General features: G+C 34.1%; 1 protein-coding gene across 3 annotated transcripts in view; it reads left to right on the top strand.

The window, feature by feature from the left end:
- LRP1B (LDL receptor related protein 1B) overlaps window positions 1-16,169 on the top strand; it is a 1,884,038-nt gene that overhangs the window by 1,770,834 nt on the left and 97,035 nt on the right. For all 3 annotated transcript variants that reach the window (XM_003921997.4, XM_074399735.1, XM_074399736.1), the window contains 2 exons: window positions 11,546-11,769; window positions 12,813-12,919. In XM_003921997.4, coding sequence (XP_003922046.1) covers window positions 11,546-11,769; window positions 12,813-12,919 — 331 coding nt within the window. The remainder of the gene's footprint in view (window positions 1-11,545; window positions 11,770-12,812; window positions 12,920-16,169) is intronic.

The following is a 16,169-nucleotide window of genomic DNA, read 5'->3' on the forward strand; positions in this document are numbered from 1 at the left end:
AGGTGTGCATATGCACTCACAAGTAAGGGTGTGTGTGTGTGTTTATAAAAATTTTGGCAAACACTTTAAAGTCTTGTTTTAGAACATTTGGGTACTGGTAAAAATTGATAGTCATCTGAGTTCATTCAAACCAATCAACAACTACAATCATTTATTATGATTACGTGGAAAAAATCTAAGTCTATCAGATTATTACATAATTACCATTTAGTGGTATTATTGTTGTTAATTGCACAAGATAGACACTTAACAATACATATTAACTCAAGTAAATGACTCTGTAACAGTTACGATCTAATAAAAATTTTACTAAACAGGCAAAGAGATAGAAATTTGACACGTGGCTATAATTGATTTTTAGTTTCTTAATTCAATAATATTTACCCATTAAAATATACTAATGATAATTATATGAGTCTACAATTAATAATGCTGAGGAAATTATTAATCAAAATTCATCACTTTAATGGGAACCAGCCAAAATTCATGCAAAAAAGCTAGTTTAAAGCCTGCTTTAACCCATAAATAAATCAATACAGAAAATTCCAATGTTTAAAAATGTATTGAAATAATTAAATAATGAACTATGAAAGAAAAATTCAGATAGTTCAGGTCCCAAGATAAGATGAGCAAAGGCCATTTTGAAGAGAGGAGATTTGAGCTGAGACCTAAAAGATGAGAAAGAAGTAATGTTGTTATATACATATATATGAGTCATGAGGGGACGTGAATCATACACACACACACACACACACGCGCGCACACACACACATGTATACACACATATTTGTGTGTGTGTATATACATATATATACATATATATACATATATATATATGTATATATATATATATATATATATATATATGCATTGTTGATTCCTGTCCTTCTGTCATAGCAATGACTTGAAGATTTTTATATTAAGCCCGTGGAAAATAGAGTAGTCATTAAATGAGATTACAGAAGTAGATCTGGGGAATATTTTGAGTTCATTTTGGGGCATACTAGTTTTAAGAGAGGTTTGAGCTAAGACTTAAAAGATGAGAAAGAAGTAATGTTTTTGTATATATATATATATATATATATATATATATATATATATATATATTAGATAGATGCATGATAAATTAGATAGATAGATGGATAGTTAGATAGGTATAGATAGATAGATGATAGATAGATAGACAGATAGATATGGCAACAATTCTTTTATGTAGAGAATGGCTTGGGTGAAGAGAAAAAGACAAGGAAGAAGATCACCTGGGAGGGTATCGTGCTCCAAGTTAGAGATGATGATAGGCTGCACTATTGTAGTCTCAAAGGAAATACAAAGTACTAGACAGATGTTGAACCAGAAAGTTTTGCACATAGATAAATATGGAGTTGTGAAAAGACTAGGCTGATAACTAAATTTTTGGTTTACACACATGTGGATACTGATAAAGGTAAACCATGGGTTTGGTGTTAATCATGTTAAGTCTGTAATTGCTTTAAAAGATTCAAGTGGGATATCAAGTACTCAGTGGTATATTCAAGGCTAGATCTTATATTTCTGGGCTACAGATACACATTAAAGAATAGCAGAATAGAGGAGATATATGAAACCATGAATCCAGATTAGATCACTGGCAAGAGTAGAGAGGAAGAAAAGGACTGGAACCAAGCTCTCAGGCAAAATTAAAATGATGACAAGGAGTAGCCAATGCATTCAGGGAAAATAAGAAGATACAAAGTCACAAAACCCGAGAGAGGAGAGTATTGAGAAAGAGACTGGGGTTATCATTCTAGTGTACTTCTAAGAGATCAAGTGCATGAGGACAAAGAAGTGTTCAACAAATTTGGTGGCAGAGGTTAATTAAGGACCTTAGAAGTTTCGGGTACATGGAAGAGGCAGGCAGACATCAGAGAGAACATGTAGGTGTGATCTCCTACTCATTTAGAAACATCTGGAGATATTTCTGAATGTTACAACCGGGAGAGTACTCCTGGCATCAAGCGGGTAGGGCCAGAAATGCTGCTTAACACACTACAATGGATACAGTAGTCCCCCGACTAAGGAAGTATCCCGAGAAAAATGTTGGCAGCAGTGGAATTGAGAAACCCTTCACCACAATATCAGCCTCTTCAGCCAAGCTTTCAGTAGATACTTTTTAATCATGTCATATCATGTGATAATAAGCCTATAAAACGAAATGATTCTAAGGTGAATCATCAATGTAGTTATTATTTTATTGGTGTTTTAAAATCTCTTTTTATTCCTCACCTATTCATTATCTTTTGCGTGCTCCTTTTCTTTGTACCTCTTCGTAATAGAATACCCCAGTCTCAGAACTTAGTCCTCTACTCTCTTTCCTTACTTCCCTGCTGAGCTCACATAGTTTCATGGTTTAACATGTATCGACATGCTAACATAATTGGTATCATCTCCTGTCCAACTGCTTACTTCACTTTTCTTTTTAATCTGTGAAAAATCTAGAAACTAGCATGCCCCCAAATAAACTTCACATAGTATCCCCCAAATCCACTTCTATAATCTCATTTAATGACAACTCTATTTTCCACAAGTTTAAAATAAAGATTTTGGAGTCAATAGTTGTTGCTGATTCCTTTTCTTCTGTCATAATTTATAAATCAGGCAGTCTTGTTTAATATACCTTCAAGTTGTGTCCAAGAGTTGGCTATCTTATATTAGCTTTCCTGAAAGGACCCAGGTTTGAGCCAGGTATCTTTCTTTTGAATTAGTTCAGTAGGCTCCTAACTCCTCACCTTGCTGCACTTTTCACTCACAACCCAGCAGCCAGAATGCCAAAAAGTGAAAATGATCCTTTATACTGTGTTTCCTCAACGTCCACAGCTTTCTTAATAAATAATCGATTCATTCTGTACCATACAATTTTTAAAATAAATTTACATACTCGTACATCTAGACCATTTTTAGAAGCTCGATTAAGCTGTAATTGTCAAAAAAAATAAACTACACATTCAAATATATACAGCATGTACAATTTCAGAAGTTTGACCATCAACCACAATTCAACTAATGGACGTATCTATGACCCCCAACTCTTTCTGTATGGTCTCGTAATTCCCTTAGTAACCTATTCCCCTAGACCCTGCCCTCTTCTCTCCCATTACCAGGAAACTACTGATTTGTTTTCTGTCATTATATATTAGTTTTCTCTTTCTAGAATTTTATGGGCATAGTAAGTCTTTTTCACTCAGCACAGTGATTGTGAGTATCATCCATGTTGTTGCGTATATCAATAAGCCATTCTCTCTTTTGCTGAATAGTATACTGTTATGTGGATATACCATGGTTTGCTTGGCTATTTATCTATTTACTAACTTACATACTCGTACATCACTAGGTTTTTTTCAATATGTAGTAGAATTGTATCATGAAAAGTCATTTCTGATGTTCACTTTGTTCACTAGTTTTGAGACCTTGCTGTGTCAGCTAATTTTATCTATGTCTTTGTTGTTGTTGTTGGTGGTGTTTGTGATATGGAGTCTTGTCCTGTTGCCCAGACTGGAGTGCAATGGTGCAATCTCGGCTCACTGAAAGCTCTGCATCCTCAGCCTCCCAAGTAGCTGGGATGACAGGCACCTGCCATCACACCCAACTAATGTTTGTGTTTTCAATAGAGATGGGGTTTCACCATGTTGGCCAGGCTAGTCTCAAACTCCTGACCTTGTGATCTACCCACCTCAGACTCCCAAAGTGCTAGGATTACAGGTGTGAGCCATCACACCTAGCCATCTGTGTCATTTTTTAATGGTTGTGCTCATAGTATGTATATAATATCCTTCATTTAAATTCTTATATTTTCAGAAACATAATTTGTTTGATTTTTTTTTTGTTATTGCAAATAATGTCTTAGTGATCATCTTTAAGTGTTACAAAGCCTGTATTAGGGAGTTCAGACATTTTGTGAATTGATAACGTGAGATTAAAGAGTATTCAAACTTGATTTTAAATAAGTACTTTCAGATTGCCTTCATAAGGACTACTTTTTAAAAAAATCAGCAATATATAAATACAAACTTTTCCTAATGCTATTGCCAAAACCAGCATTGCCATACTAATAAACTTTTGCCATTTGTTTTTTTGATGTGCATTTTCTACATTATTTGTGAGGTTTGAACACCTTTACTTAAGTTTTGCTGCCCATTCAAAATTCTGCTTCTCCCAAGGGTCTCCTTTTGATCTATGCTAATTTTTTCCTTAAAGTGTTTTGTTTTCCATAAGATGTTATTAGGCACTATTTATATACTGTAAATACTGAGTTTTTTAGATATGCACCCACTACACAAAAACATTTCCTTCAAATAAATTTGCTTTGTTTCTGATGGTTTTTGCTATATCAAATATTTACTTTTTATGTAGTCTGATCTGATTGTCTTCTTCAATGCTTCTAGACATCACATCATATTTAAGAAAGTCTTTTATCCAGCACATGCACACACTTTCTATTCTTTCTTTTACTTCCTTTACTTTTAAATATGTACCTTTCCGATGTATCTGAATCTGTATATGGTTTGATGTAGGGATTTAACTTCCACACTAAATATTAAATAGTCTTTCATTTCTCTAGTGATTGAGTAGACATTTCTATTTTTCTATGGTACTAAACTCTCAAAACATATGGGTGAATATAGAGTCCCCATCTTATTCATTGGATCTCTTTGTGGATCTGTGCACCATTAATACATTTTTAAAATGTACTGTAGCATTATGGCATATCTCTCTATATAAACTCCACAGTCATATGTCTTCATTTAAAAATTACTAGAAATTCATTCATTTTATATTTCTAAAATGGTTTTAGAATATTATTAGAAGAATAAACACGTTAGAATTGGATTTATATTGCATTGCATTTCTAGATTAATTTGTGAGAAGTCACATCTATTATGAAATCACTATGATAGAGATTTTAATAATGAACCATCCTTGTGTTCGAAGGGTTATAGTATGTCATCCATAATTGGCCTTAACTGAATAGTGAATATTTTTAAAACCATAGTAAGAAATATATGGTTTTCCATGAAAGTTTAACTTCAATGATAACATTTTTTTTGCTAGTTATATATTGCCTAACAGGAAATGTTGGTATGTGTCTTTCTCTCAAACCTTAAAGAATAAAGTTGTTGTATATACTATGAGAGTTGAAAGAACAATTATAAAATCTATATGGCAAAATGAATTCACAAATACATATTTATGTAATACTTATATAGCCTTGCCAGCATCTGCTTTTTTTTTTTTTTTTGATGTTTTGATAATAGCCATTCTAACTGGTGAGAGATGGTATCTCATTGTGGTTTTTGGGGTTCCATATTTTGTCTGCCTCTGTCTCAGAAAAACCTAGATTAATCTTCCACACTCTTCTTGGAGTTCATTAAGTTTGTCTCCTCTGGTTTTGCTGTATCCACTTTTGAACCCAGACCCAAACCATTCTCCACACCATAGCCAAAATATTCTTAAAACATTAATCTGATCATCATACATTCCTAAGTAAATCCTTCTACTGGATATCCATTAAAAAACTATTGGCTTACAAGCCTTTTAATGACTTTCAGCCTTATCTCCCATCACATCCCTCCCATTTCCTTACACAGCTGTAAACAAGCACATATATACCCCCAAACACAAATTTTTGTTCCAGCCATATATAGACCATATTTCACTACCAGGAATGCAACTTTTTCTCTTCCCTTCAGTCATTTAGGAGCTATTTATTCTGCCTTCCTTAATTTTTCCCAGTTAACCAAAGCTCCTTTATTAAAAAGACACCCCTTTTACTGTTATACTAATTATCACCATTGAGAATGGTCTTGATCTTGTTGAAACATCAGGATTTCATCTCACATAATGTGTTTTCAGGTTTTCCAAAGGCCCTGAGTGACCAATTGTTGTCATTTGAAGGGACATGCTCAAAGAAAGATGGAAGAATGTTGATTGTATGCCTAGAAAGTAGCCTACAGGGTGATCTCTTTATTATTATGGGTTCTGTTTTGACTTGGAAATTTTATTGCCTATTTAGAGAATAATGAAACACTAGGAAACTATTATGAAGCCGGCAAGAAAATGATATATGAATCTCAGTGTTTCCTGTATTTACACAGCACATGTGCACACACACACATATTCACAATCATCTGAATGAATTTGATGGATGAGAGACACAGGTATAAGAACACAATTTATTTTTGTGTATATCATATACATCATATACATACACATGTAGGCCTGCTACAAAGGCTAACATTCCTGTTGATTCACAAGGAACATAACTAATGATTCTGGAAACACACTGTCATTTGCTTCTCTGACTCTTTTCTATGTGTTTGTTGCTGTCTTCATCCTCTTTCTGAGAGATACATAATTTATTTATTAAATTCAATTCCTTATGGTTGCAAACCAATTATATAAAGAAGTTACATAGGTAAGATAAATTATTGAAATAGGTTAGGCATAAGCATTGGGAACACAGGTGATAGAGACAAACTGAACACATCTAATTAAATGAGGGTGCAGCAGCTAATTGACTCTTCTATTCTGGAATGTTAGCCTGGTTCCATATACCAAACTGAATAGTCTTAATTTAAAAAAAAAACTTTGATTAAGTAATATGACATGTTCATTTTAAAAGTTCGAATCTACTGATTTTTTAAAAAATTTTAACTATAATTTCCTCCTCAACCAGTTGTTTTGATAAGTCTACTCCAACTCCAAATTATTTCTCAAATGTTATGCACATTTAAATTGTAATTTTCAGAGGTATCCTACTTCCATATTTCCACGTCACTCACATATGAAAATGACCTGGACGTAAGGATGTAGAATAATATCAGAATTACCACCCAAACAACAGATTATTCACTCCCTCACTAATGCCTAAAAATGAACAATTGCCATAAGATACATATTTAAGGCTATATGAAATACAGACTTACCCAGAATGGATAATATTTCAAACTATTACATAATTTACTGTTTAGAAGCTAGAGATATTCACAGATCATCTAATCCAAAGTCTTTATTTTATACACCATATAATATAGAAAGAAACCAGGACTAAGATTTAAATCAATTTCTTCTGATTCCAAATTCAGTGTGCTTTCTAATCTTCCTTGATATCTTTGTTTTTCTGATAGTGTGAATAAAGGTTAAAAAGACAGTCTTTCTTTTTATGGAGGACAGAGGCCAATCAGAAATAAAGGTTAAAGGACACCGAAGAGGCTAAAAAAACGAGTAACAAAATCACATATATTGCAGAGTCCTTAATTCAAACACAAATTTGGTCTCTTTCAAAAATCATCGGAGAATTATGTCTGAGGTTTCTTTTTCATCTGATAGGAATTTATTCCAAGTTGACATGGTTCTAATGTAGATCACTGCAGCCTTAAATTTACTCAGATCCATTGCGCAGTATAAATCATAAATAGAAGCTAAAGTTTTCATCTCTACAGTAGCTTTTTAAATCTTGTACACATTCTAGCTCTGAAGATAACTTTTATTTGGTTCTTTAGGATTTCTCCACTGCTTTATCAGCTCCTTGACATGTGAAATATCTGAATATTTTAATAACATTACTAAGTCAATAGAAATTAGTAATATTTAGAATTTATGGAGTCATTTTACTTTCACTCCTTGGAAGTGAGTCTGATTCATATTTTGAGGAGCAAAATGCAAATAGTCTTTTCATTTAGTATAATACCACACAGAGACACACACACACAATTTCTTGAGAGTGGTTTTACATCTTTGTTTCAATAGAATTCCATTGGGAGATAATTAACTTTAATAAAATGTGTCAAATTTTTTATTCTTAGATGGACACCAAGGTGAAAAAAAATCACAAATAAATAAAACATGTGACATCACCTCAATTTATCCTTGTGCTAACTAAATTTTCTTAAAGTATATTGCTAACTACAAGCAATTTATTAAAATAGACAGCAGTATTTTTATGACTCAAATGCTTGAACTCCCCTCTCACAGGTTTTTCCTTTCTCCCGTTTTAAAACAAATGTCTTTCGTGACTTACATCTTCAGTTTATTGAAGCTGGAATTGTGGCAGATATCTTACAATCTACGCCGATGAGGATTAGTAATTTAAACTAGTAACCTTTAATTTTGTTACAATCAAGCTGTCACTTTTTTTTGATAAGATGTAAGGGTTTTATTCATTTGACTAATACATTCCTACAAAGAAGGATGCCTCGGGTCTTCTCAAAACGGGCTGTATATTTAGAGCGCTTATTAGAAAAGAAATCATTTGTCTGAAGGAAGCAGTCAAAATGTGTCTTCTACTCCATGCAATAAGATGAGAAATGCCTTTTGTTGTCAGGAAAGCTGCATGCTTCTCCAGTCTCTCAACCAGGACAGATTTCATTAGTGTCTGTGTTCATGGGTGTGCCTGTCTAGTGAACTAGCCAATGGAGCAAATGAAAGTTTTACGTTTTCTTCTTTCCAGTATACTATGTTTGTTTTGTTTCATGATTTTTGAAGGCAGGTAGCTTAGCTCTTCTGTTCTGTTTTCCCATGTCAATCTTCATTTCCACTCTCAGAATCTCTGTGTGTTTTTCATGTGTTTTTTTTCGTTTTTGTGTGTTTACCTGATTGATTTTGGTACATCTCTTTAAATAAACTGTGTGCTCATAATATGAAGATCCAACAGGGATTTCTGCCTTTTACCCTCCAGTGAACATCCATTCAATTAAGACTTATTTTTATGTGGTTAATATTATTCAAAATTCTGGTTAAGATGTGAATGGTAGAGAGTATCCTAGAAACTCAGTACCAAGGGTGATTTTCTAATTTGGCCATAGGTTGAGAGTAGGTTAATAATGTTACCACCTTCTGGCGATAGTGGTCGTCGTCTTCCCCCTCTGCTCCTTTCTTCCCTCTTCCTCCTTGCTGTCCTTTGTTTTGTTTTGTTATACCCTCTTTAGTGTTGAAAATCAGTAAGTATTTAGTATAATGCGAATCATGAGGATGAACACCTGGTAACATCTTCACTTCTGCTATCATTCTTTGAGAATCATCTTGTCGTTTATGATATCATAACTTTAGGTTGAATTAATTCCACGTGCCTATTCTTTACCCCATATTCTAACTACTTTAGTTGTTACGGGAATGACATTAGGGATTCCTTGTTTCAAGAGCAGGAGAATAAATGTATATATTAAATGACCTGCAAGTCATCAATATCTCTTGTACGTATAATGAAAATAAGACTTTTCTTGCCTTTTCTAATCTATGTTCTTTGCCCTAGAAATGTGACCTAAATTTACACTTCTGCAATTCACCGTTAGTAAAATCTTCACCAGCCTGTTAACCTGAAAAAGTATCACTAAATCAAACTTCTGAGTGCTCTACTAACATTAGGAAACTGGGTTATTAATCATCATCAGTCTAGGTTTAGAAGTCCAAAATTGAAGGATGATCAGATTTTTTAAAATTTTACTTTATGTTCTGGTCTACATGTGCAGATCATGCAGGGTTGTTGCATAGGTACATACACGCAAGGTGGTTTGTTGCTGAATATTTTTTTAGAACGAATAGAATGAAATAAAAATACTAAATTCAATGAAAGTGGAACTTGCATGAAATATGACGTATTTTGTCAAGGATACCATAGGATTGAAAATCAGGTGTATACATTTACATCTTTCAAACAGAAAATAGATAACTTCTTCTATGCTCAATCAGACAAAGGGCATTATAAGTTTTGTGTCATAAACACTTGTTCTACTATTGTTAGAATATAACGCATATGCTTCAACAGGCTTAAAACACCTTATAATTGTGATTTTTCCCATTATCTTTCATGTTTGTAAATTTATGATTCACACTGACATACCATTTGTTGATATATTTACTTTCAAATGATGACAGGTTGAAAATAAAAATACAGTTAACTTTAATGATACTGGAACATATGAAAATGATTTTTTTGTTTGTCTAGGACAAATATTTATATTCTAAACTTCTATGAACATTATTTACATGAAATTTCTAGAGCATGCTGTATTGCATAGTGCTTTATATTTAATTCAAATAACTCAGATATCACAGGGCATATGAATAACATTATTGTTAAAGTTGAAAAATAGGGTTCTAAAACATTTTGTATTTTCAGATTTAAAACCCAATATGTTGAAGAACTGATAGTAAAGGGCATTAGAAGTTGTCTATGGATTCTGTGTTCAGTTTAAGCCATATTTCCCTTGTTTGGGATCTCAGTAAGCACGCAGCAGACAGTGATTTGGCATCCCATGTTCTTTTTGAGATGTTCAGTTTCTTGTCTTTTAATCCAAGTTCACTGATTGATAATATTCATTCCTCCAAACCCACACACAAAGTTTTCATGTGTTAAAAACTCATATTTCCACTGCTTTCCAGGTCTTAAAGATGCTATTATGTATTGATTACACATCTAGTTGTAATCACCTTCAAATAATTGTTTCTACTCTTGCCATAATACCCCTGGTATTACCTTCTCACTTTTGGTTATGCACAATAAACCTGGCCATGTCAAATTAATTACTACACTAGTTCCTGCTTATAGTGATCAAGTTAATTGAAGGACACAGAATGTAAGTTATTTTCCTTGCTCTCTAGTCTCAATGAATTGTTACCTTTGTCTCACAGTAATTCAATAAAACAAAATGTTAAAGTAATCCAAACTATTAAATGTAAGACAAATAACAGATATTATGACTTTCCTCAAAAGATGTTAAAATACAGTATTTCCATAAATGTGTCTAGTTGTACTAATCATTTTTTCAGTTGTAAAACAAAATTATGTGTACAGAGTGTGTAGAGCACCTAGGTTTTTCTTACGTTGCTGAAAAGAGTGTACATTGCTACAAATTTTGAAAAAAAATTTCTAGCAGTATCATATTAAGCAAAGTGTGTGTAAACTTGAAGACACTAATTCTATTCCTTGGAAAATACCCAGTGGAATTGAGTGGTTGTCTCCACCAAAAAAATGTTCTAAAATATCCATAACATTAGTTGTAATGACCTAAAAGTGTAACCAGGCCAAGTGGATATCATCAATAGAACAGTAAACAAATACTACTGAGCAATGAAAAGATTACAAATGGACATATACGAAATAAGGATACATTTCACAGTCTGATGTTAAACAAACGAATTCTGGAATGGAAAATTGTGATTCTTTTTTACATTGGTTTGTTTAAACTAATCTATGGTGTTAGATATCAGAATTATGGTTGCTCTAAGGAAAATATCTACTGCAAGAAGTCACGGGTGAACCTCTTATAGTTCTGGAAATATTTCAACAGAGTACAATCTAGTTAAACTCCGGTGGTCTTAAACAGTTGAGATTCATGCAGATATACATCTACAAAGATTGAAAATAGCGTTAAGTACCTTTTTTGACATCTGTGTAATGACTAACACAAGACTATGTTCTTATTGTTCCCCCATAACTTCAATGTGAAGACGCAGAAAACTCTGCTAATTTCCTTTTGAAAATACCATGTTGTGTTGTTTTGTTTCCTTGTAGTGTCCTGAATTTAAAAGGCCCAGGGACATTGCAGTTGACTGGGTGGCTGGAAACATTTACTGGACTGATCATTCTAGAATGCACTGGTTCAGTTACTACACTACTCACTGGACCAGTCTGAGGTACTCTATCAATGTAGGGCAGCTGAATGGCCCCAACTGCACCAGACTCTTAACAAATATGGCTGGAGAACCCTATGCTATTGCTGTAAATCCTAAAAGAGGGTAGGTTAATGGCTTTGTATTTCTATTTCTCGATAATGAATATCTTTTATAGAAAATGTGCTCTGTAGAGTTTGTCCCTGTAATGAGTGTTAATCAATGTATAATAGTGTCACATGACTTTTAAAAATGCTTGTACTACTCCTCTGTACAAATGCATGTCCTTTTCATACCAAATGATGACACAAAAGATATTTTTTTCCTGAAATATTGCTGTATTTTGCATTCATTGTACGTGTGTATCTGTGCATGCTTATATGTATGTATTGTAGAACAATGAGCCTGGTGTGATAAACATGTAACCTCTGTTTTTAATCTAAAATTGAATTATCAAAATTTTAAACATAATATCAAACATATTACGTGTAGAGTACTAACAGTTTTGGCTATTTGTGGTAATAAAAGATGAAGATATATATCTATACAAACAAATTTAAAGAGTGCATTACAAACGTTTTCTTTTAGAGATGTAAACCTACAAACAATGACCAAAAAGGAATTAGAAAATGTTAACTGAAACTCTCAATCATCCATAAAGTGGATCAATAACTCCTTAGTATAAAGAGACAATTCATACTTCATTATTATAATTATGTAATCTTCTCAATTAAAAAATAATTTCTGCTTGAGTAAATATTTAGTTCTCTATAAAAAATAGCATGTTCATACCGCATCCATAATAAAATGACTATTCTGTTGAAACAAAAGGGAATTTCATGTGATGGAAATATTTTTCTCTGAGTTTTAATAAAATTTTTAAAATTGAATTTTGGATATTAAATAATGACCTGTGGTACAACATAGTATACAGTAATTCTCAAATTTTAATGTGTGTAGGCAAGACTTTGTTTAAAATGTTGATTCCCCTGGCTGTTTATTGGAGGTTCTCATTTTGTGTGTTTTGAGTTGGAGCCAGAAATCTACTTTTTAAGAGACTCTGGGGGTAATTCTGAGGCACGTGGTCTGAAGAGCCACTGCTTTGGGGAGTAGAGTAGGGTTATAGCAGCACCATCATCAGGCTAACCTCTTTGACCTGCTGTCTTCAGGATGATGTACTGGACTGTTGTTGGGGACCACTCTCACATAGAAGAAGCAGCCATGGACGGTACACTGAGAAGGATTTTAGTACAAAAGAACTTACAGAGACCCACAGGTATGATTTCTGACACATGCTAAAATATGAAGCAGGGTCCTAAATATATTTCTGTTAACAGTTACTTCTAATTTTGTTGGCATCATAAGTATTTTTACAAGTGGATAAAATGATTTATAGTATGATTTTATAAAGTTATTTGTATTTCATGTCCTGTTCTCTCAACTTGAAAATCGGGTCGGCCGGGCGCGGTGGCTCAAGCCTGTAATCCCAGCACTTTGGGAGGCCGAGGCGGGTGGATCACGAGGTCGAGAGATCGAGACCATCCTGGTCAACATAGTGAAACCCCGTCTCTACTAAAAATACAAAAAACTAGCTGGGCGTGGTGGCGCGTGCCTGTAATCCCAGCTACTTAGGAGGCTGAGGCAGGAGAATTGCCTGAACCCAGGAGGCGGAGGTTGCGGTGAGCCGAGATTGCGCCATTGCACTCCAGCCTGGGTAACAAGAGCAAAACTCGGTCTCAAAAAAAAAAAAAAAAAAAAAAAAAAAAAAAAAAAAAAAAGAAAATCGGGTCCTTATACTGTCAGTTATACAAATGTTATTTGAAACTTGCCTAAATTGTAGGGCTATTTGTCGGATTTCACAGGCATGAAATGTTGAGAGTTTGTAGAGGTCCATTAGGGTATTTTTACATATGTATGTAAATGAAGTTGGGATATTTGGAAATATTTCTAGAGGATGAGAGATGAAATGAACAAATAGGTGGCTAAATGTAAATAGTTTATGTGAAGGACAGGTTTGATGATGTTTTGCCTTTTCATTCAGAGCTCTTTTCAATTTGGCTTTAATCTCCCAGGCTGACTTGCCATCTACGCTGCTACTCCAAACGTTGTGTGTTCTCAGGACTGCCCAGAAGTTCAGATCTTTTCTGTCTCCATGGTCTTTTTCCCATGCCATTTTTCTCCCACCTCCCCCATCTAGAATGTCCTTCCAAACCTTCTCTACCTAGCTGAATCTTTCTCATCTTGTACATCTAACTTTAGTACGTCTTCACTAAAACATTTTCAGACAACAGGAGCTTCAGGGTCTCTGTGCCACCCACTTTCCACTGACTACACCTCCACAAAAGGACATAATGCATTGTTTATAGTGCACATAGTATTAACAATTATGCATTGTAATATCTTTTCTAGTTTAAATTATTTATATTTAGTGCTTATGTTCTTATTAATTGTTAATGTTTTATAACTTTCCATTCATTTAGATTGCTTTTACTCTTTATGGGAAGAAGCAATATTTGAAATTTAGTCTGTTAACATAAATCTGTTTCCATTCCATGCTCATTAACAAATGTGCCAGAAATTATTTCAAATGCTAACGGAACAATGGGAAGCAAGTTCTAACCTTCATGAAATCTATATTCCTATAAAGGATAGAATATGTATTTATATATACTGTCACATATTTATGTGTGCTATACAAAAAACCATAGTGACAGGTGGGCTGTCAATGAAAGTACTACTTTAGTTTTGATGATCGGAGAAGTCATCTATAGAAGGGTGATATTGAAAAATCTAAAAAAAAGAGAAGTAGCAAGCGATATGAAGTTGTAAGGAAAGAGCTTGTTAAAAAAAGAGAATAGTCAGTTCTGAGTAAGAAATTAGCTTAGCATGAAAACAGCAAGAAGGTTAGTATGCCTAGAAGCATATAAACAATTCAGGAGCCTGGAAGATATGAGGATAGCAAGGTTACTAGGGCCCTCAAATGCAAAACTGGATTCTATTCTAGCTTTAAAGAGAGCTTTTTGCGGGTATTGGCAAGGTGAGTGGCATAATCTCAAACACAGTTTCCATTTTAAAAATACTTCTTTGGTGTTATCATTTCACATAATCATATTAATAGTATATATAGTTTGTTTTTATTTTAAAGAATGGCAGTGGCAGCAATTTGTAGAATTACCTGTAGGATGGTACTTAGGAGGGTGCCTAAGGTGAGGATTCTTGTAAAAGTCATTTATGAAGGAAGTGCTATGCAGAAGAAAGCTGTAAAAGATAGAGAGGAGGGGAAGGAATCCAGTAAACTGTGTTTCAGGTGAAGTCTAGTCTAGGCTTATGTTTGGAGCATAAATTTATGACAGGCAAGGGCATCTGCTTTATATGTAATCCTTCAGTCATTAATTGGCCTTGGGGCAATGATGTTCCAAGCAAAGCTGCTTCAATCAGTTAAGCACAATTATCTGGAGAAGGAGAATAGGTGTGAGTCCTCATTGCAAAAGCACCAATGTGAAATTGGGTACTCCTGTTTAGTAAAGATCTGCACAGGTACAACAGCGTCTCCAACACTGGTCCTAGTGATAGATGCATGGATTTGACATCTTCCATGTTTTACCCATTCATCTCAGCAACTCTTATGGGTAATTTAGTGATGAACATGACACGGTCCTTTTTCTCACAAATTTTACATTCGCGAAAGAAAAAAATAAGGCATGTGCAGAAGTAAGTGTCGTTTTTGCAAAAGGTGAGAATTGTTTCATGTTTTATAATATCAGAGTTTAGAGGTGAGAAAGATAATCTCCAATACAGAAAAACTATGTGAAAAGTGACATTTGAGTAAGTATTTGAAGAATGGACAGGTAATCCATCATGAGTAAATTTTTAGAAAGCTCTTGTTTGGGGTCAAATACAACTGGTTTTTAATATCAGTGGATTATTTATTAGCTGTGAGATCTCATAAATGAACGTATTTCCTTCAAACTTTTGCTTTATCAATAGAAAAGTGAAAGGTTGGCTGAAAATGGTGGTTCATGCCTATAATCCCAGTACTTTGGGAGGCCAAGTCAGGTGGATCACCTGAGGTCAGGAGTTTGAGACCAGCCTGGCCAACATGGTGAAACCCTATGTCTACTAAAAATACAAGAAAATTAGCTGGGCATGGTGGCAGGTACCTGTTAATCCCAGCTACTTTGTAGATTGAGGCATGAGAATCGCTTGAACCCAGGAGCCAGAGGTTGCAGTGAGGTGAGATCCCATCATTACACGGACACCTGAGTAACAGGAGTGACACTCCCTTTTAAAAAATATAACAATAACTAACTTAAAAATACCAGATATATGAAATAATATAGTCCTCTGAGCCAGGGGCTCTAGTGTAGAGCACATGGTTGCTCTGCTGATGTCAGGAATCATGACACATCTAGAAGGGCACAAGTTGGGTGATATAACATGTGAGAATAGAAGACCCTTAGGTGCCAAGGGGCTTCAATATAACCTTTTAGCCACTATTGAGCCATTGCATAATTTTGATTTAAAAA

This window comes from Saimiri boliviensis, chromosome 5, assembly GCF_048565385.1.
Source record: "Saimiri boliviensis isolate mSaiBol1 chromosome 5, mSaiBol1.pri, whole genome shotgun sequence".
Lineage (NCBI taxonomy): Eukaryota > Metazoa > Chordata > Mammalia > Primates > Cebidae > Saimiri > Saimiri boliviensis.